General features: G+C 44.4%; 3 protein-coding genes across 3 annotated transcripts in view; 1 reads left to right on the top strand and 2 right to left on the bottom strand.

Annotated features, from left to right (window-relative positions):
- LOC106807591 (trichohyalin-like) overlaps positions 1 to 353 on the bottom strand; it is a 16,523-nt gene extending 16,170 nt beyond the window's left edge. Inside the window, exon 1 of the mRNA XM_014809985.1 lies at positions 145 to 353. Coding sequence (XP_014665471.1) covers positions 145 to 281 — 137 coding nt within the window. The 5' untranslated portion in view covers positions 282 to 353. The remainder of the gene's footprint in view (positions 1 to 144) is intronic.
- A 304-nt stretch (positions 354 to 657) lies between these two features.
- LOC106807595 lies at positions 658 to 10,181 on the top strand. The gene is made up of 7 exons (XM_014809990.1): positions 658 to 832; positions 1,254 to 1,404; positions 1,701 to 1,907; positions 2,111 to 2,233; positions 2,597 to 2,698; positions 3,212 to 3,359; positions 4,734 to 10,181. The coding sequence occupies exons 2-7, from the start codon at positions 1,262 to 1,264 to the stop codon at positions 8,829 to 8,831; spliced, it is 4,821 nt and encodes a 1,606-aa protein (XP_014665476.1). The 5' UTR covers positions 658 to 832; positions 1,254 to 1,261; the 3' UTR covers positions 8,832 to 10,181.
- Positions 10,182 to 10,923: 742 nt separating this feature from the next.
- LOC106807597 lies at positions 10,924 to 19,565 on the bottom strand. The gene is made up of 2 exons (XM_014809992.1): positions 19,298 to 19,565; positions 10,924 to 14,954 (listed from the first exon to the last, which is right to left on the bottom strand). Exon 2 carries the CDS (start codon positions 14,894 to 14,896, stop codon positions 13,388 to 13,390), a length of 1,509 nt encoding a protein of 502 aa, XP_014665478.1. The 5' UTR covers positions 14,897 to 14,954; positions 19,298 to 19,565; the 3' UTR covers positions 10,924 to 13,387.
- Between the last annotated feature and the right edge of the window lie 2,699 nt (positions 19,566 to 22,264).

Raw genomic sequence — 22,264 nt, 5'->3', positions numbered from 1 at the left:
CCCAGGGTACGTTCCGGTATACCGGACCGTACCCAGGGTACGTTCCGGCAGTACCCTGGGGGGCATAGACCCTATCAGCATTACTATTAGGATAATTACACGATTACTGGATTATCATTAGCCATTACTGGGCATTAGGCCTACCTGACGCTTTTTTTAATTTTCGCGCCGGTCTCCAACGTTTCCAAATATACATTTATGTCATCTTTAGCCTTCAAATATTGGGTATCTATGTACTTAATAAATTCTGCATTACAAACTTTCGCTAATTCGTCAGTCATATTTGCAGCGCAGGTGAAAATTATTACACTCTGGCATTTCCAGGACAAACGTCTACACACAAGTGTTTACATGCGGCGCGCAGAGTTACCACAACAACACCGTGCTGCCATCTTCCGTATGAAACGGAATGATAAGATGTAGCCGTGAATCGTGTAACTGGTTCTCAAACGACTATTAAATTACACCGTCACACATATATCATTTGATTAACAAATTTGATTAAAATATGTGATTTTATATGAACTTGCCGTTACTCATGTGTTATTATTAAATGTTTAATTCAAATGAAGCCGACAGTGCACATCATCTGGCAGAGCAGAAAGTGATTGGCTATTGGTGATCACGTGAACGCAAGTAGCATGCCATGATGCCAGTTGAATGTATTTCAAACGTCGTTGTTCGTTTGCGTAAACGACAGAAGCTACGTCGTCATACATTCTGAGTGAATTATAAATATATTTTCACTTGTATAAAACACTGAATTTAACGTGGTAAATGAATATGGATATTTGTGCTGTCCGCCTGTGAAATTCGCGCTACATAGATAAACGTAGGTATAATTAGACACATAAGTATAGGAGAATTGGTGCCTGTCTGAATACAGTAGTGAATTACTAGGCTATAGTTAAAAATTTGTGAAGTAAAAATCGATCGCATATTCTGTTGTTTTAATATATAGTATATTTCCACGTTATATTCTAACAGCATTGTAGTTATAATATTGAACAGAGGACGTGGGCTGTTCGATGATATAAATAGTTAGGGGTTGATATAATCAGGAGTTAATAAAGACAAAGTTTTTAATGAAGATGGAGTTTTGTCTTTATTAACACCTGATATAATACATGTGTACAGATGAATCTCTTTAGAATGCAACAGATTACGAGTATCTCCGATCTGACCAACAGTTGAACGATGGGTGAAGGATTCTTAGACATGGACTTATAGAATGCACGTCTATCATTCTTTAGGCGACACAATGAGTAGCGTGAGTGAGAATGAGAACTGTGAGGGTACATTGACAGGCCTATTCCACCTGGCTCTTTCTCCGGACCATAATGATGCTGAACCAGCTGCAGAAGCGCTGGTGAAACGTTTAACTCGACTCTCATCCAATGACACGTAAGTGGAGATCCGAGTATTGCATTAAACAGCGATATCTTGGAAAGAATATAATTTTTATTTTTTTCGTGACAATCAATTAATTTCACTCTACTATCTGGGACATCGTGAAAAATATCATCGTAAATTCCTATGGGAAAAATCTAAAATATATGGATTTAGTTCGCAACCGTGTTTATGAGACATTTCACGTGAATCGTACAGCCCCGATCGTAAAGCAAAGTTATGCTCTGCATATTTATATGTCCGATTAACATGGGAAGATCAATGATCATATTTACTACATTACCTTGCAGCGACGGGACATGTGACGAATCCATTGGTAATGTTCTGCCGCCAGATGCCGTTGACATGCTGTCGACAAAATTGGATGCGTTGCTTCGCCATCAGCTGACTAACAGAACAATCACAAATGCACAGGGGACTAATCTAATGAACCTATTGGTAGAAGCCATGTCCCATCTCACCACATGGATCCATGTTGGACCACCGGACATTAACTGGTTATTTGCTCATCCTACTTTTCGACTCTAGTTAACATGGGTAAATAAAATCGATATAATAGACATGACTCATCGTGGTCTTAGACGCGGACCAAGCAAATCACCTGCGATATGGTAGGATAAATACGAATTTTTAAAGAGATTTTTTTTAGAAGATACGGTTTATTCAGTGGTCTTTCAATGTGGCTTATTTTGTACTCTAGGGCGTATCTAATGGATGTCGTCACAAGAGTTATCATCGCATTGACCAAAGAGACCGGTGCAGCTTACAGATCTACCAGCCTTGACTGCGCCATGCGAATTCTACTGTTTGCTATGCCACGCTGGTGAGAATCAAATGTTGAGGGTGTCTCTTTCTATTGCTGCCAGTGTCTCATATCATAAACGCAATATAAATGAATATATATATATATATATATATAAATATATATATATATATATATATATGTTGTTATGTCGTAGTACGTATATGTACATCTCCTGCATTCATATTGCCCATATATATATATGAATGTGTGTGCGCGCGCGCGTGCGTGCCCGTGCTTGCGTGTATGCAGGTCCATAACTAATAATTTTTTCATGACCGAGACCTTTTTATTTAAGAAGTTTGATCAAATAATATTTTTCATAGGGTTACAAGAAAGCGTACAACCGCGTTACCCATATTATGCATTTATTCTCATTTTTAGTGCGACTGAGCATTATTGGAAAACGCTTAGAAGTAACAAGAAATTGCAGATGTCTCTCAACATCATCAAGTGGCAGGAATTTACAGGAACACCGAATCCTAGGTACACGGATGGTTCACCTTTTATTGACGTACTTCGAGATTGTGCATCGCACTGTACATCGAGATTGCGAGTATTTGAGGAGGGTATAGACATGCTTGGATATTCGCTTCGTCTCTGTCTCTCTCTCCCCCTCTCTCTCTCTCTCTCTCTCTCTCTCTCTCTCTTCTGCTTCTCTCTCTCTCCTTTCTCTCTCTCTCTCTTTCTCTCTCTCATCTCTCTCTCTCTCTCTCTCTCCTCTCTCTTCTCTCTCTCTCTCTCTCTCCCTCTCTTCTCTCTCTCCTTCTCTCTCTGCTCGCTCTCGCCTCTCTCCTCTCTCTTCATCTTCGCGCTCTCTCTCTCCTCCTCGCTCTCTTATCTCTCTCTCTCTCTCTCTCTTCATGTCTCACTGATATATATATAATATATATTATATATATTCATATCATCATACTCGCCATATTTCGCACCGATGCACTGCAGATATCATTCAGACTATAGTCATGACGCCGCAATTGCAAAAATGACTTTTTTCAGATTAATGGCAGAGGAACTGTATCACACATTGTTCATAAAAGAGGATGATACTACTATGAATGAGCAAGCGTATTTACTTGATACTGGAGGAGGTGGTAGCAACAGCAAAGGCCTGACTGTCATCTATCAGAACCCAAAAGTCCACAAGGTGATTTATTATGGGTCTATGCAATAGTTATATCTTTTTACGATATGTTCGCGTTACTTTTTCTTGTTATACACAGCTAGCCAGTCTGCTTGTGCGTGCGTTGACTCGAATCAGCATCTAATCAGCACAAAGGCATTCAGCACCTGCTTTGCTATATACTCACGAGTTATAACAGGTAACGTGCGCTGCACTGTTGTGTTGTGATTCACAATTCCTTCTTCTGCATAATGAGAAGCAGCGGTATGGGGCGAGAATTGAAGCCAGATATGACGATATGTATAACGCCTGAACTATACGCCTGCTGTACGAATATTTGCTCAACGATATATAGATGGTCACGGCGAGTAACATTACAGTAAAGATGTTATTATAATATGTGGTATACTCCGAGTGAAAGCATTTGATTGTCATTGACGTTTATTTTATACGTCGCATTATATTGACAGAAATTGATGGCTATGTGTAAATATTAGCTATCGTTTTACTCTGAATGGGAACATTTTCCACTTCCGATATACAGATAGTAGGGTAAACATGAGCCGTGCTTCCTAATGCCACCACTTCGAGTGCCTTTTATACCTTTGCTTCTTTCTTCTACCTTGTTTGCGGTTCTCTGCTGAAAGCTGTCATGGCGACAGGATGTTGCTTGAACAATTGACCGCGATAATGATTTTCCGTTGAATGCAGAGTCGTGACGAGTACTGTCAGCGGTCAATTGCTCAATTCCACTCCTCGCGGTATTGTTTTTAGTGTGCCGAGGTTCGCCGTAACTAGACACCTTGCGTCCATTAGGGAAACTATGAATCAGTTAGCCGCTGCTCCTGCTGTCAGTTATCAAACGAGTATTCGCGCAATAGGACCCCGGTCGCTGCATCCTCTCGCGTTATGCAGAAAGATTCTGCACCCCATGACTGTCACTCTGTTATAATTAATGGCCGCACACACTATAGGATCTATATTTGCTATTTAACAGCTGAAACTGCACGGGGACGATTTGCAGTATATATGCCCAAAGCGACGACTGTTATTATTAGAGTTTACTGGGAAAAGCTGTTCTGATCACGGATCTATTTTAATGTCGAAACACTCTGGATAAATATTTTCCGTGCAAACAGGACGTGAAAATAGTCACGAACGACGAAATCGATTATGACGTCATGCAGTGTCGACGGATGATTGAATGCTTGAACGCATGTGAGATTTGTTAAGACTGCTACGGTTAGTTACGCCGTATCGCTGTATTCTGCACGAACAACATGAGTGGCGTGCGTACGTGCATAATTAACATGCTTCTTCTTGAGCGTGCATATTCTATTTGGGTAATTGGTCAATTGAAATTTGTATTTATTAATTTTTGCGTTATTTTCCTTATAGAAAAACATACATCGGAATGATGAAAACGCTCAACAACCAATACACATGAGGAATGCATCACAACCAATGGCAGCCTGTGACAGCGTTTCAGTCAAGATTCTACCGAATACACATGGATGTAATATTGTTCCTGATAGTATAAGGGGTAATCCAATTAATGGCGATCGTAACACTGAAGAGAAGGTAGGTGGTAAACACGAGAGGTATTCATCGGCAGCTCTACTTGGCATAAAAGAAAGCAGTTTTAATGACGATGCTGAACAAGCGTATCCTGGGGCAGAAGCAGCAGGGGGCCTGTTTGCGCATGATCGCGTGGAAACCCAAAGCGGGGCTGAAGATTCTGGAGCCATGATCCAGAGTAATGATGACTCGTTGAAAGATTGTAAAAATGCACTAGACGTCATCAATACCTGCCACCGTCAGGAACGAGAAAGCGAGCGGGGAGCAAGAACGGAGAGCAACCGAGAAAGGGCGAGAAGCGAAGGGGAGTCGACGCATGAAGTAGATGCTGATCATGATTGTCCCAAATATGCTCTTCAGAACAAATGCGCCGTTGTGGCGAATGATATTGACATGGGCTGCAATTTTGACACGTTTCCTGTAGTAGTAAGCGAACCAACAATGATAAGTGGTGATTATCTGTGTCAGTACAGGAATACGATTGATCACGCTAAAGACATCGACCAGTTGTCGGCATCCTACAACAAACATGATGCGAAAAGCGATCAGAACAACAACATTGCACCAAATTTCAGTAAAAACCTAAGCGACATAGTCAATGCTCGCAGCGAAAGTAAGTTATTCAACGATTCCGTTCGTGGAGCGTTTGAGGACATCGTGGTAGAATCCCACTCATCTAGCAATTTTGATATCGGTCAATACGAGCTGATTGAATCTCAGTTATTACGCGATGGCTCGGCATTCCATAATGGAAATTCGGATAAGCAACTCTCGCTCTTATCTAGCGATACGAAAGTCGCGAGTTCGTCTGCAGATCATGTAGTTACACTGCACTGCCGTGAGCCTGGCAGCGACGAAGGGCTTGGATATTGGCGACAAGGGGTATCGGGGGAGTTTGGAGCCACCGCCACCAAAGAGCTAAAACAGATATCTGAGCAGTGGCCACCTTCTCTAGTCTTGGTACCCACTGATTCAGAAAACGAGCAGTACGGCGATGTAGCCGATGGCGACGCGATGGCGCCACTTGATACACCGCGGCTATGCCTACCTGAGTCTTACCAGCTCGGCTCGAGCGATTCGCTCTTTGTTAATCCACGTGGCTCGGCAACGGATCTAACTAGCGACGTTGGTACTCCATTTACGCGCCCGTTTTCTCCCTCAAACGTCAGTTGTTCAAAGTATGCGAGAGAGGTGGCATCAAGCACTCCTGCCGAGTTCAATTGGGTCCTTCCTTTTTCCATTCCTTCCTCTGGGTCGTTGGCTTGTGCCGATGCTAACACCCCACTCAGCGCGATACATTGCCCAGATAGGTTTTCGTCGGCGATTTTAGATCAGCAATCCTCGTCGATGTACGTCAACCCACCTAGTTCATTTATTGATTATCGATCGCCCGTTGATCTATCAGTATTGCCCTTGTCGAAGATTTCATCACTGAGCACTGATCAGACTCTTGGAACCTTGCAGACATCGCAGCAGGGCATGTTAGAAGAGCAACGACTAAGCAACTCGCGCAGTGACCAAATGGGGCCTGCCTGCTGTTGTAGGCAGAGTGCTTCGCTGTCCCAGGATCCATTTTGCTCACTTTGCGTTAATGTGCCCGATTCTGGACTCATGACGGCCAGCCAGATAACGTTGGATTGCGGCAGCTTCACCACTGACTCCAATTTTATTATTCTCAAAAATCGTTCTCCGATGGAAAAAGTCGACAGCGATATTGGCTGCAAACACGACCACACTTACTGGAAGCCTAGAGAGGAGATGCGTGTAAATAGTGCGGTGCAGGCTGAATTACTAGGCCCTAATCGACAGGAAAAGCCATTTGAGGTACGTTACAAAGAAAGTGAGAGCACGCTCGCCGGTTCCGGTGTCGAAAATTCGCATGGTGATAATGACTTCTTACGTCTACCATTAGACGACATCAATGATGGTTCTGACAGAGAAATGCCATCGTCGCTGCACTCTAGGGGATCGAGTTTAGACTCGCTTGAATATTTGCTGTCCTGGAGGGGCAATGCCCTAAAACCTGCGGGCAGCACACTAAGCCTTGCTGGCTCCTTCAAAAGTTATGGTAACGATGAAAATGACCGATGGGAAGATGAGATGCACGCTAATAAAGGCAACGCGACTAGCGCAATCAGTCTTGCTGGATCGTTCGGCAGTGACGACACGCATAGGGACAGAGCAACGGTGAGACTCATGCCAGAAGCTGCACATTTTTTCCGTACTGTTCCTGCTGACTATACAAATGATGACGATGATATTATAAACGGTGTGAAATTAGTTGAAGCAAATGCTGGCTCACCGAACCATCACGGAAATGCTACGGTTGACTGTGCAGAAGAGCAGCTAAGAGATGAGCAGCCTAATCTTGCAACTGTCACCGACAAATGTTTTGACAATTTTATCGATTTTCCAATAGAGTTCGAGACCTTTGACGATCTCATTGACCCGAACCCGCACGCAATTTACGAGGCTTCAGCAGAATTAACGTGCATTACCCCTGATTACCCTCAAGATTTAATAGACGCTGAGCCATTTGTTCACAGCATTTCAGATGAACTTCTATCAGCAGTTAATGTGGTGGAAACAGAGCGCGACGAAGCTATTGAAGATGAGGCGCCGCAGAATATCATGGCTGCCGCCAGCGGCGCCATTACCTCACTAGAACTCGATTTCGCGCAAATTCTGGATTCAGCTGACGAAGATTTGACGCCTAAGGTACCGCCGACCTCGCCCACGTGTGGGGTACCGGATATTCCAGATCCATACATGCATGCCTGTCATGCCACAAATGCGTTACAAGATATTTCACACGCTATGGATCAGCAGGATGTTGTTCCAACCAATAACAAGTGCGCTTCCGATGACATATCTTCAAGCATTCCTGAAAGAATCCTGTCGGAGTTTTCCGATTACCTAGAAGGACTCACAGCGAAGGATATAATAGATATATTTCAGCAAGAGGACAATCGTGGCGTGACAGGTGCGACGTACAACGAATCGCTTTCAACAACTACTCTCGACCACTGCGTTGAGAAATCGACCGTATTAGCCACGTGCTCATTGGAAGAGAATCGACCGGTAGAGTCACATAACGAGAAGAACTACGTGCTCGAAGTACAATCATGCGAAGTAACAGGAACAAGGTTGTCAAACATTGGCGATGTCGACGGTGAAAGCGTGTCCGCGACGAATTATTTACCGTCTGATAGCAGTATTGCTTGCCTGCGCGAGCAAGCTTGTGAGAACCCTGAAGCTGAAATCGCGAGTTCGTCAAACACGGATAACATTGACACAAGTGTTGCCAGTTCCGCGGTAGAGAATGACTCCTCCGTAGCTTGCACTGAGGACACGACTATGTCGGCTGGTGAGTATACCTTGGACGACGCGTGTGTTACTTTGAGCGGAGGCCCAGGCGATGGCACTAACACGTACATCGCTTACATGAATTCCACATCGTGTGACGCCGAAGCGACCCACATCAGCGCAGCGATCGGAAAAAGACCGGATGTCATACCGACAAGCGACTATAGACTATCGCGCCTGTGGGATCTTGAAGAAGACAAGAGGCTGCCAAGTCTTGAAGAATGCTCTTCTTCTCCCAATCATCCGCAGAAGGGGCAGGACGACAGTTTCAACATCGAGATCTCTGTCACCAACTGCTCCGGTGACGTCGTGGCAAATGAGCTGGTTAATATTCCTAACTTAGATAAAAGAATTCATTGCCGTCGTCGGATACCTTATCAAATGTCTCTTGACGCGCCATATGAACCCCTAAATACACTCTGTGACGATTCGAATTGCGCTCAGGAGACTAGATCCATTGCGACCGCAGAACGTGCTACAGAGAATCGTGTAGAGGCACGCGACATAGAGAGACCGATTGGAAGACACGTGCTATGCTGCTGTTTTATTTAAGCGCAAGCTATTCGGCTCCTTGTATGTTTACCCTGGTCTGTTCTATTCCGGAGGCATATTAGCTAGCACCAGCACTTGGCCTGGCTGGCTGGGAAGCCGATTGTAGCGTTTTTGCTGAACCGGTTACAAATAACGCTAGAGATTCCGAAAACGCTGGAATCGTGGCAGGGGTACATTTTTATACTAATATACTCCTATTTATGCTATGAATTTAATGCGGTGCCACGCTATATAGTTTAGATAATGCTGCATTGCGGTTTCATCAGCAAGTCCGCAGTAGATTGAACGATAGCATGTACGCAGATTATTTTTGATATTCTAAACTTTACAAGGACAAGTGGCGCCGCCATTGTGGTAGCTTTTATGCTACGCAGATAAAAAGAATTTAGTAATCAGTGAATATCGGTGAACCATATAAACCCAGCAATATATACGTAATGCGTCTGGGTGATTGCATTCTTGCACGCAGTGTCCGCCTCGTCTTGTCTTCATTTGAACGTAAAGCATAAAAGTCATCATTTAATTTTTAATTTTAGGGACGTTAATAGAAATTAGATGAGAAATATGAATTATTGAAAATGCCCGCAATTCTAAAACCATTTGGCATGATATAATTTTAATGCGTCCTGAAGAATAGCGGCTGACGAACATAATCGGAAATAATTTAGCAGTAGTTCCACTTAAATAATTATCTTCTCTGAAATTCGGAATTCATAATCATACTGTAATCGTCTACCGTCTAGCTAGTTATTTTTGCTATGCGATTCTAACTGTTTGATTTTCTTACACAGAAATATAGCTCTAGTTACCATGGTGGCACTACGTTATGGAATGAAGGCTATAGCGAGTCAATCTATATATATATATAAATCGGATCGGTATAATCTTAAAGTAATTATTTTGTTTAGATTTTTGTTTTGTTGAGATAATTGAATAAATGTATTAGTATATTTATATAATAATAGTATAGCATAATTTAATATTAATATAAGAATAACGTTGTTGTTATCATTAGGTATTAATGTTTCACATCGGTTGCACGCTTCTATTGTATTGAACGCTTTAGGTTTGTTTGCACCATTTAAATTAATATGAAATGTGTGGGAATATAAATGCGCAACGATCATGCCTAGGAATTGTGGCAGATTACACGTGATTGTCTACCTGCCTACTCGCACACGTGCGTGTGTGTGTGTGAGAGAGAGAGAGAGAGAGAGAGAGAGAGAGAGAGAGAGAAAGAGCTCGCGCGTTCGTGCCTAATACAATCTGCATTTGATTAACTATGACATAGCGATTAAACGTTGTAATGGAAATTTTCATAAAATAAAATGGTAATTTTGCAATCCCAGATGCATCGCTGAGTTCAGTAATTTTTCTACCGTCCTTGCTAATGATGTGTTATGTGCATGCACCATAGTATTTGAATCGGCGATTCCACAGCGCCTCGCTTTCTCACGGTACCCTCGTTCCACTCGCTGTTTTAAAAAAACGCGTCCGAGTATGATCGTGTATGGTTTCGGTGTGGTTATATTTGTAGTGCCTTAGCTATATGAGAGCCTGCACTAACTTGACATTTCCTGTTACCATCCGCTATTACCAAGTGCTACAGATCGCCTAATGCAACCAAACGAATCGGTAATTTCTTTTAACCCAAGTCCAGTAAGTTTGCAAATTCACGACATTTTTGATGCGCAGGGAGTCGATTTATTTATTGAGGCTGAAACTGTGATGATAGCGTCATGGATATCCATATACAGCAGCAAACCGTCGTGAAAGCGCGGCAATCATTCGTAATATATGTAGGTTTAGAAAGAGGCTGATATTCAGAGCAAGAAAATGAGCGAACGAAAAGGGGCAGAATGTAAAGCGATGCATTGTTGAGGAGGTGGGCGGTAATCAAATATTGGATTCCCCCACTACACCCTACCTTTACCCGTTTTAGACACACTCCACACCTCGTGCACACTCGCGCACGCTCGCCTGTACGCACACGCGCAGACACGCACGCACGCACGCACGCGCCCACACACACCTCGAGGGGACATTATACGATTCGATTAAAGCCTTGTACTGACAAGAAAAAATGTGCAAATTTGGTTTCCATGATTTTTATTTTGTTCTAAATACCCAGCAGGGCACAGTTTCTTTTCTCTTCCTTCAATTTAACATCACTACATGCGCTTATACGGTCAGATAGCATTTTTAGGAAAAATCGATCGCACCACGCAGTACATTTCTCTTAAGCAGCGTGATAGCGCTTGTACCGAGATACGGTGTCTCTAAATATAACGCGACTAAATTAAATAGCGCAAATGTTTTAATGAAACATTAAGGAGGCACTAAAACACATTTTACAATTAGCCTGGGCTTCTCTACTTGCGAAGCACCGCCAAAATGTAAGCCCATCTTTGTATATGCAACATACAGCGAATAGATTTATACAGGCAGCATCTGTGCATGGCGTAATTGCATGATCGATTGGCCACTTGTTTTACTGCTCGGAGTTGTTTAACATAATTCCAAGTGTTATTGACAACGTTTTTCTGTGGTTAAAATCAGGTGAAGCAATATGTTGCTAATTATTTACGCCGGGATAGTTTTGTTGCCTCCAAATCGATGAGGTTAGCTAATCCCAGCGTCGCCACGTATACAAGCGAACAACGGTGTCGCGCGGATCTATACGAAATGTCGACTCTTTACAGCAGCGACATCCAACAATAACAAGCCTGATAAGATTGCAAATGCCTATTGTGGACATTTTAACATAGACATACAAGATCACACCCACACGGAGGCCCCTACACATTAGATGCGAGTCCTGGCTATGGATCTCTGCTCAGTGCTTGGGCTTATAAGCAGACTAATACAGTTAACTATGCAGTGGCGTACCTTAATGCAACGTGTATACTGATTTCCCAACGGTTATCGGAAATGATTGCTAAAATTTGTTGTTATGTTCGGGTCCAACTAAACTGTGTCACCACGTAGCAACTCCCGTTCGTTGACATTCACATCGTAATTGTCTGCCTACATGCGTCATCACATTTTGATTACGCTGAGCAGTAATATAATAAAGCCCATCCAGAGATTTGTTGTAATTTTCACGATTCAGCAGTGAATGGGGACTCGGTACCAACCACTTATGGGATTTTATACAATAATTGTGTGACTCGAACTAGGGCCACTGTATATCGTGCATGACTTGCTGGATTGCGTACATGTCGACAACCCATGTTTGCTCGATCCAATCAGAAAATCTCTATATTTTATATTTCTATATTGATGGTAGCTGTTCCGCGAAAGATCTACATGCCAAACAAATGGCCGCCTTTGTTTTTACATATTTTTTTTACACAACTGCCGCGTAGGTTGATGCGACGGAGAAAAATCTTATTACATCGGTTCAACATGAACTCGAGTACCACAAAAAATTACGAATACATTATTCATACTCTGCGACGGGCTACAGCTTGCGAAACTAAATCGCGTTTACGAACATTGCCATGCCCGCCTACACTATACATACAGCAATATGACATCCGATAATTCAGTCACAAAAACATTTGCGGCCAATACAAGTAGACCACGTCAAAATACGTATAATCAATCACACACGAACGTGCAATAGATCGCTCTCGTTGTTTTCGTAGCCGTACGCACCCAATGACAGCGTTAGCGAAATAATGAAGGAAATACCAATAGTCACAGCAAATATTGCTGTTAAACGAGTGATTCAGCAGTGGCATCGCATGATACATGGGGGGGGGGAGACCAGAAGAGGCTAATGAGAGACACGAGAAAGCTATCATAAGAGAAAGTGGATAAGCAGAACGACAGAGATAGTTAAATCGTAGAAGGCTGGGAAGTATGTGAAACGAGGTTAAACTAGGTTAACAGAGTGAGAGAAATGAGATGTGTAGAGTCGTATTCGGAAGAATGGTATATAGATGAGGAGAGGAGATTGGAAGAGCTGTAAGAGGAGAATAGGAGTAGAGAACGGTCCATGGCGTCCTTTATATCACACACACAGCCGCCGACGAGCAGCCCGTGTACCAGCGAATGCATGTGTTGGTTTTGCAGCTCACTGCTTGATTCTCTCTGTGTGCTTTAGTAATGGCAAAGTAAATGTGAATGGAGGTTCTAATAAGTCACATACTATATGCAACAGCTACGCTTATGCACACGAGGGTAGCTTTTATACTATAAATCTGCCCTCGCGTGTGCGCATGCATATATTTGCGATACTATGTAAACCTGCATACACACACATATATATATATGCTTTAGGGACTCTTTATCGCGAAAATGAAACACAGGCGCGAGCGTTAAAAGATGGATATTAGCGCCGCTAGCGAATGAACCTGCAAATCAATTCAGATAAAGACTCTCGCCTAGCGACGCAGCGCATGGAGCCGTGGCTTCCATGACTCCATCGTTGGGCAATACTGGCGTCAAATTCTACTGAGTATTTACGTTGATGGTGGCTATACATATAGCTATGGCGTCAGCGTGCTCACCGGCTCATGATATCAGTTTCGTGTCGGTGATATGTTACGCTACACGAGAGACTCTCTGGCGGTGTGTAACGCTTGCCACCATTGGTCCTGTAGGAACACCGAGTTCATGTAGCTCTGCTCGAGCCGCTTCGTCTCTCTGTCCAGCTGGTCTCGTAGACACTGTAGGGTCATGAGCAGTCGCTGTTTCCGGTACAGCATCAGCTGACAGCGGAACTGGATGATGTCGTCCTTCCACTGCCGGTGTCGGTCGAATGACGGCTGATGGTGCCGGTCCGCTGCCATGTGATAGTCCATCGCCGGTTGACTGACCGCCTTCAGGCTGTTCGTCTTCAACTGCAGCTCCAGGAGCCGCTGCACGTCGCTCAGATTCCTCACCTTCTCCTCGAGATCCTCCTGGAGACGCATCTCGCGTCGGAGGCTTTCCTTGCTCGCCAGCGATGAGTTGCTCTGGTAGACGGGCCCGGAGGTGCTGGCGCATCGCCACACCGATCGTGACGAGCCGGCGTACTGGCGCGCCGAGTATAGCTGTAGCGTACTGCTCGGAAGCGACAGGCGCCCCCTGGGGAGCTGCAGCGTGCTGGCCTGCGTGTACAGCGACTCGGCGGCGAAGTCCTCGCGTAGATTCTCGTTCTGCGTGAACTTCTCGCTCTGCGGGCGATGCGTGCCCTCCAGTTCCAACGTTGCCGTCTCGCCGGTGGGCGTCTGAGCCTGGGCGCTTCCCAAGCTGCAGTTGTCTACCGGTGTTCCGGGCTCGGTGCCCGACTGCTGCGTGCAGGTGTTGCTCTCGAATCCGGAATCGTTCATAGAAAGGTCGAAATCCTCGGGCGCGGCCGACTTATCGCCGGCAGCGCCATCGGCGGAGTTCTGCGAAGACGCGTCGCTGCTCTTTCTCTTGTTCTTGGCGGCGCCTGACCGCCGATCCTTCACGTTCAACTCGCCGTCCGATTCCGTTGACGTCACCGAGCTGCTATCGCCAAGGTAGGCGTCCTCGCCGTCGTCGTCTTCCGAATCCGACGAGCTCACGTCCGACATCTGCTCTGCGTTCCAGTCGCCATGCGCGCCATCGGAGTCGATCGCCGGCGATGCTGGCGGCGCGAGCTGGTGCGTCTGCGGACCGATCCACGGGTTGGTCTTAATCATGCTTCGTCGGCCTGTCTCGGCGATTCGCTTCACTTCGGCAGCGTTCAAGTCCTCGCCGTCGGTGTTATCATCCTTGGAGACGTAGCCGGCGTCGTTAGTGTTGTCAGCGTACACGGCATCGATGCTGTGTGCTTGCGCGACGATGCATGCACACGGCTTGCCTCGTCTGTCATTTGTCAGCGCTAACACTCCATTTACCCACAGCGCACTCACTCCATGGCAGCGAACGCATTTTTGATATTTCTTGCCTTCGATCCCGCTCAGATCGTACAGCCCGTCGGGTGTAAAGCGTTGGCTCTCGGCGGCTTTCTTGTTATTACCACTAGGTGACGCAACGAGCGATCGCTGCTTCTTGCGTCTGCCAAGCGTGGTAGCGATCCACCCTCGCAGAGAATTGAGACGACCCATGTCACTGACTTCACTACCCTAGCTTGCTTCTAGTTTTACCGCAATGTGTGTTGCATGCCTGCAACGAAAAAAAAGCAAAAGTGTTAGCCTCAAGCCATTAAATTTTCACATTAATGCATTTAGCTTTAATAATAGAAAATGGCGCGTACGGACAATTTGCATTAAACGCGTGTATAATAGCTGGACATAATCGAACACGCGTACAACGAAGCCAAACAGGCGTAAACGAAACTAAACTAATTGATTTTTTAATACTTTGTTTTTATCTAAGACATGTTAGCTTTGTTGCATGCGAAAGTGGACCGGTACTGGAATTTTCAACGATTTCGTGTTGCAGCTAATACTGATGTCTATAGACATCTGCACGCGACCGTTCACTATATCGCATTTACACATCCGTCGCACGCTCACATACAGTGGCGCATAGCAACGTGTATGCCTCACGAGCTCACAATGCAGTCGATGTGGGAATTGATGGCGGATCGTAGGCCAAGGAACAATATTCACGCTATCGCGTTGCTCTAATGCTATTACGATGCTGACGTGTATACATCTACATCTGCATGCGAATTAAGTGCTCGCAGCCGAAACGGTCACCCAAGCGAACCTCGTGAAATTTCCCCCGCCACACACGCATCAAATATGCATCATTCCGTACGTATGTGCTGCGAGCTTCAGGGAGAGCTGATGCGATTACGGCAACCCTTGAGAGGTCGGCAAATTGATCAAGTAGAGGAGGCATGCATCTTACGCGGCATTAATGGAACAAGGAATCAGGAGTCGAGACGGTAAACGACGATAAATGAACTCGAACGGAAAAGCAGCCCTTCCACGCAGCGTCTTCCTGTCGTAGAGCATCAGAGAAATGCCATCGAAATCCATGATTTCGCGTCTAGAGATTGCCGCGCTGAACAGCAGTCGCCTGTTCATTATCGCTTGATCTACGGTCATTATTTAAATTGTAGCGTATCAGATTTTAGTCTTTTTTAGCACGATTTCTCAAGTCTTCATATAAGTAATGCTTATATCCTAATGATTTAAGCTTTTAAAAATGAACTATATATTTTAAAATCTAAAATATGTTACTTTTACGACACCGCATTAAAAATTCGCCAGCTAAATGTAAAACAAGCATCATAAGAGCTCGGTAAATCGCTTCTCATATAAAGAGAATCTCGAATATTACGTAAATCGTGCTGTATAATCTTGTGCACTATTTCTCGGGCAGTTTTACACGCGCATGAGGAACGCACGTTAACTGTGTATAAAGGGGTTTCCACCAATCAACGAGCCGGGTGCCATGTTAATTTCTTTTCATTTTAAAACGATGCCTATTCAGATATGCTACATGCTGTACGCATCCTACGAACTATAGCAATATAGAGATGATTACATGCCAAAGTCAAGTCTCATCATCAAAGAATTCCTGACGTTGATCACGGATGCAAGAGAGACACTAATTAAATCAATGACCACCGACAGCGAATTTTAGAGGAAGTCATATATATATAAGCCTAATAACCCACACGGCGTGAACTCTTGAAGCTCGAATTATAATACATGATATGACATTAATAATGAATACATTATATGACATCATGCACCTGTTCTGATCTGAATGGCAAGTCTAATGAAAGTGTCAATGACACTGTAGCTCACCGTGGGTGTGATAGTAGAGGGAGGAGGGATATATAAAGCAAGAGTATATATGGGAGAACTCCCATTATATAGCATATCTCTCAGTATTAACTCTTGATAATGATATATGCATAAGTTTTGATGCGAAAATAAATGTTTCAGATCGGAAAGTCTGAAATCTTGACGAGAGATGGCGCTACGCCTAAATGATCGCCATTTGGGTTTTCGAATATTGCGCAAATAAAAACAAATTTTGCACAGGGGAGAGATAGTGATCCGCTAGGGGACGGCTCTGATTGGCTAATTTTGTCTCTTATTTATTTTATTATTTATTATTTTTGGCTAATTTTGTTTTATTTTAGAATTAGGGATAGGGTTAGGGTTAGGGTTAGGATTAGGGTTAGGGCTAGGGTTAGGGTTAACTGATTTCTATATCCACAACTTATTTCTATATTCACTATCTTTCCCCTGAGACCTACTAAATAAAAACAATAAAATATTCCAGTTAAATTACTGTAACGAAGAATCTAAAACACAATATTACACGGTATGATTGTAGAGTTGTTGACCAGTTTGACAAAATAAACGTAATAGGACGTTGTCATCTCTCCCATACAACTGTTTCGGGGCTAGCCTTACACATTCACATACCAAAATTTTACAAACTCGAATGAATTTAGATGGCCATTTTCATTTTTGCCAAAAAGTGGGCGTGGCTCGAAAGTAGGTCGACTGGCGTGCTCCAAAATAGAAGGTTCAAATCTCTCCCATAGGAGTAACAACTGTGTTCAATTTGAAACATGTGGGCCAAACGGTTCTTGAGTTATCGTTGACCGTAGGCAGACACTGAAATGCATAGTGAAATTGCCAAAATCTACCTAATTTGCATAATAATAATAAAAATAAAAACCCGTGTGATATGTTTTGGGACCAGTCCTCATTCATTCACATACCAGAAATGAGCAAAACCCATTGAACCTGAACTGATTTGTGGCCATTTCCATTTTTGCCAAAAAGTGGACGTGGCTCGAATGTAGGTTGACTGGCGTGCTCCAAAATAGGACGTTCAAACCTCTCCCATATGAGTAACAACTATATGCAATTTAAAACATGTGGGTCAAACGATTCTTGAGTTATCGTTGACCGTAGCCAAATGTTGACGGACGGACGGACGTACGGACGGACGACACCCCATGGCAATAGCTCATCTTGACGATGTCAAGGCGAGCTAAAAACGAACTATCGAACCCTACAGCCGGTTACAGAATGCTTCCTGTTATGAAAAGTAAAATATGGGTATCGATATAGTAGAAAAGACAGGTGTCCAAGCGTTAGTTCCTCTCATGCCAAATGTTGCGTTTTGTGTCGGTAGAGTCGGTATTATGAATTTTAGACGCTGCATGGTTTTTGCTGATGTACGCGCCCCCTCGCGTGTCCGTATCGACCGGCTGCACTATAAGTCGCTGCGAATGTGATTTGTGGCTGCTGCTGTGGAAGCTGCTGGAGCGCTCACCCGCGGGTAGAAGGTCAGCCTCATTAGCGAAACATCGGCTATCCTAGCGCAAGCACCCGCGCACCTCGTTATAAGCCGCGTCGGACAAAAACGAAGCGCGTCTGCCTATCTATGCGCGCTATATTGAGTGGGGTATGACGTGTCATGAAAATAGCTCCCGTAAGATTTTTGTGCTAAAATAGATTTGTTGGCTTAATCTGGTTGATTTGGGGTCAAACTATTAGAAAATGGTGGGGTTTTAAATTTTCCGAACCCTCGATCCCCAGGGGGAGGGGGTTTTTGCGTTGGCGTCATCAATGCAGAAATTACATCACCGACGCATGAATATCACCGTGAAGTGCGGAGGGCCTCACGCGTGTGAAATCACCTATACACGAGGCTGGCGTGTGAAATAACATGCATCTATATACGCAAATGTGGCGCGTGAAAAAACCTGCCTCTATATACGCAAGGCTGGCGTGTGAAATAACATGCATCTATATACGCAAATGTGGCGCGTGAAAAAACCTGCCTCTATACGCAAGACTGGCGTGTGAAATAACCGGCATCTATACGCAAGGCTGGTCTGTGAAATAACCTGCATCTATATACACAAGACTGGCGTGTGAAATAAACTGCATCTATATTCGCATGGCTGACGTGTGAAATAACCTGCATCTATATACGCAAGGCTGGCGTGTTAAATAACTTTCGTCTATATAGACGAGGCTGGTGTGTGAAATAAGTTGCATTCATATATATATGCGAGGCTGCATGACGTGTGTCGTATCTCGATGGCAAGGCGTAGCCTACGGGGGGGGGCAAGGGGGCAGCTGCCCCCTAGATTTTGGAGCAAAATTAAAAAAATAAATTGTTCTACTAAAAGAGAATTGTCGTAGTCAGAATGAAGGCTGTACATGTACTCAAAAGTGCCTCAAATACCATCTCCTGCGATCTACATTTTTATATCTACTAGCGCGCGATGGACTTATTCGTGTATGCACGTATATGTGCTAGAACAAGTAAATTGCCCTCTAACATAGCGTCTTACACGCGCTTGCTCCAAGAAACGGTCTTGGCTAGGGTTAGGAGACGTTGTGAGGGACGTTAGGACTGCGGGACGTGAGGACTGCTAGAGTTAGGAGACGTGTGTATATTGACGTTAGTCACATAGCCTGGTTGGGTTAACACGCGCTATGCACACGGTGAGTGCATAAACAAACACGCGATGCCCAATAAAAACGAAACACGACGCAAGAAGCACGACTTACGTTTTGTTCATATACGTGTTGCTCCCCCGTTGACTCGCGCGCATCAGCCCGGGGCCAGCATGTCAACCATGGCCGTCCTCTATGCGCGTGTCGACCGCACGTCCGCACGCACTGCACTGAAAGAAGAACCCCGAACTGCGCGTTGCTTGCGTTCTATGGAGGCTTGTTGTCTCTGCGTCGGTGATGGCTCATAGGTGCGGGCTAAACGCTCGCTGACGGCGCGCGCGCGCGCTGGGAACGCAGAGATCTACAGCCTTCATCAATCAATGCTTGCTCGCTCCTGCGATGCTGGCGGGGATGTGACGGCTGCTCGAGCTGTAGCCGTGCCTAATGGCCAGGGCAGCGAGCGACGGGTCTTCGCGCGTGTGTGCGCGCGCTCCCGCGATGACGGAGGACGACGCGAAATACAATGAATTCGTTTGCAGCCGCGCTTATGATGATATGCGGCCAAAAGTCGATACATTAATTGCATACATTATTCACGCGCAGTGCGCCTGCGCGCGCCTCGCATCAAGTCGCCGACGTGACTCTCGGCAGGAGGTGCTGATTGAAGTCCGGCCCACACACACCTCACCCCGCGCTCCGACCTTCACCTCGTCGTAAGCGGCGGGTAAGCGGAGAGTATCGATGCGCAGGGTAGTGACACTAGAAAGGTGGATAAAGTGTTTAAGGCGGCGTTGCGGCCTTGAAGCAGGTTTCAGGTTTACGTAATCTCTTAATAGAGACCTTAATTAAAACCGGTAATTTAATAGCTCGCTTGCGGTAATCAGTGTGCAAGATATAGTTATAATTTGGAAGAATAGACGTTTCATTAAACCGCGTTAATTATCCGTTCCCAGCTTTGTATATCCGTCGGTCGGTCGGTCGGTCGGTCGATCGGTCGGTCGGTCGGACGGTCGGTCTGTCGGTCGGTAGGTCGGTCGGTCGGTCGATCGGTCGATAGGTCGGTCGATCGGTCGGTCGGTCGGTCGGTCGGTCGGTCGGTCGGTCGGTCGGTCGGTCGGTCGGTAGATAGATAGATAGACACTTAATTAGCACGCGCACTCACGCATGCACGCTCACACACGCCTGCTCGGAGGCTCGCGTGCGTGCTGCGGGTTCGATGGTCAGTCAGTCAATACTACTACTACTACTACTACTATTACTACTACTACTACGAATAATAATAATTAGTATTATTATTAGAGTAAAAGTGGTTTCTTTTGAGACGTTCATATAAGGTTTTCAATGCCAGTCGGCCATTATCCTCGTCGTTTCGACAGCTGAATTGAAAATGGGTATACCATGACATGTCTCGAATTGTCGCGAACTTGTTCAATGCTTGCGGGGGTCATATCTGAAATGCACCTTGTGCATGGCTGACAATAACCGTTCTTCGTACCAAACGTAGTTTATACGGAAATACACCCTAACTATAATCGCAGCGCAAGAAACATATGGAACGTTATTTCCTTCTCTATTCACATTTTGGGCATTACCTATGCGCACTCGAGATATTATCGAAGACAACTCGGCAACAAGAACGAGTTATTTGTAGTAGTCGACTCGATCTAGCTCTCTGGAATGATTGTACGGAATACGACTACACCTCATGTCTAATGCAGCATGCCTTTGTTAGTGCGTGTCTCATATATAAGATAATCATGGTTCAATGGTGACGTCCGCTCAGCTCTCGCGTCGTGCCAAGGCATACAATATGCTAGCGCAGATATCGGAACACGATAATTCCTTGGTGATAATAGATATACAAAACGCATGATGCCACAATGTAGGTCATCATCGATATTCCTTCAGCTAATTACTTAGTTACTTAATTACTTAATTTGCTTTCCACCTGTCATAATATCTGTTATGGCCACCTGGAGATGTCTGCGGAAATAATTACTACGTCGCCATAAAACCATAGTATACGTATCAATAATTTCCATTTATATATTCGGACATATAGCACTACTGTGAGCTTAGGGTGGGGCGTTCGTCTTTAACAGTAATAAATATTTCAGATGTGCGTTAAGATATTTTTCGTGTCTCTATCGTTTCGTAAGCAATATTAAAGACATCAGGCGCTAATAATGACAAATGATTAGGAAATAATGATAATTTGTCATTATTAGCTCCTGAAGACACGTATATATCAACATACAAGACAATGTAGTTTTGTTACGTAATATGCATATGACCTTGATATGACGCAATTTAATGTCATGCTGAGACGAAAATGGGAGCATTGAATTATCCTATTAATTTGGTGCTGCACTCTCCGTAAACCAATTGTTGCCTAATATGTTTTGCGGGTAAATTTACATCGCGCTATGGGGAACTGGACTCGATTAGACTTTGTTCGTAAGTTCAGAATGGTGAGTGAGATTTTCATGCAAGTCAAATATATACGCTATATAACAATATTATCCATATTCGCGGCTTATCTTTAATAATACCTGGGGGGATAAAAGCTGTCTGTCTGTCTGTCTGTCTGTCTGTCTGTCTGTCTGTCTGTCTGTCTGTCTGTCTGTCTGCCATCTAATTAGCTGCCTTCTTCTAGTATTGCAGCATCAAATTGCCACCATATGGTACGTAGTAACGATTTTATTATTATAGCGTTGCCAACCGGTAGAATTCGTTTCAATGCTGAATACGTGGTTTTGCTGGCGTCACATTTGCAATGTTACCCGAGCTCATTTGTTGCCGTTTTTATGATGAGATTAATTTCCTCCTTTTATCATACACAACGTAACATGTCTAAGGGACTTGCCAAACCTCAAGAACGGGAAGTATGTGTAGCCAATAAAAGCGGCGATTTAAATAACGAAGACAAACAACGTTATTTTGGGTTGTTAAGATCACCCGGCGATTTTACGGTGAAGGAGGCAAAACAACGACTAGGACCCCGAAATCGGCTGTATGTATTGCAGGCAAGTAATAACCTTGAAATTCGTTTAATTAGTAAATATAAATATTTTTAGAATA

This window comes from Priapulus caudatus, unplaced genomic scaffold (genome assembly GCF_000485595.1).
Source record: "Priapulus caudatus unplaced genomic scaffold, Priapulus_caudatus-5.0.1 Scaffold224, whole genome shotgun sequence".
Classification (NCBI taxonomy): domain Eukaryota; kingdom Metazoa; phylum Priapulida; class Priapulimorpha; order Priapulimorphida; family Priapulidae; genus Priapulus; species Priapulus caudatus.
This window is presented reverse-complemented; position numbering and strand designations above follow the sequence as displayed.

Excerpts from the sequence above, each read along its gene's own strand:
- LOC106807595 (XM_014809990.1), top strand. The coding sequence starts at position 1,262 with ATGAGTAGCGTGAGTGAGAATGAGAACTGTGAGGGTACATTGACAGGC. Across the intron at positions 1,405-1,700 it reads CGACTCTCATCCAATGACAC|CGACGGGACATGTGACGAAT; the intron begins GTAAGTGGAGAT and ends ATTACCTTGCAG. Across the intron at positions 2,234-2,596 it reads CTGTTTGCTATGCCACGCTG|TGCGACTGAGCATTATTGGA; the intron begins GTGAGAATCAAA and ends TCTCATTTTTAG.
- LOC106807597 (XM_014809992.1), bottom strand. The coding sequence starts at position 14,896 with ATGGGTCGTCTCAATTCTCTGCGAGGGTGGATCGCTACCACGCTTGGC.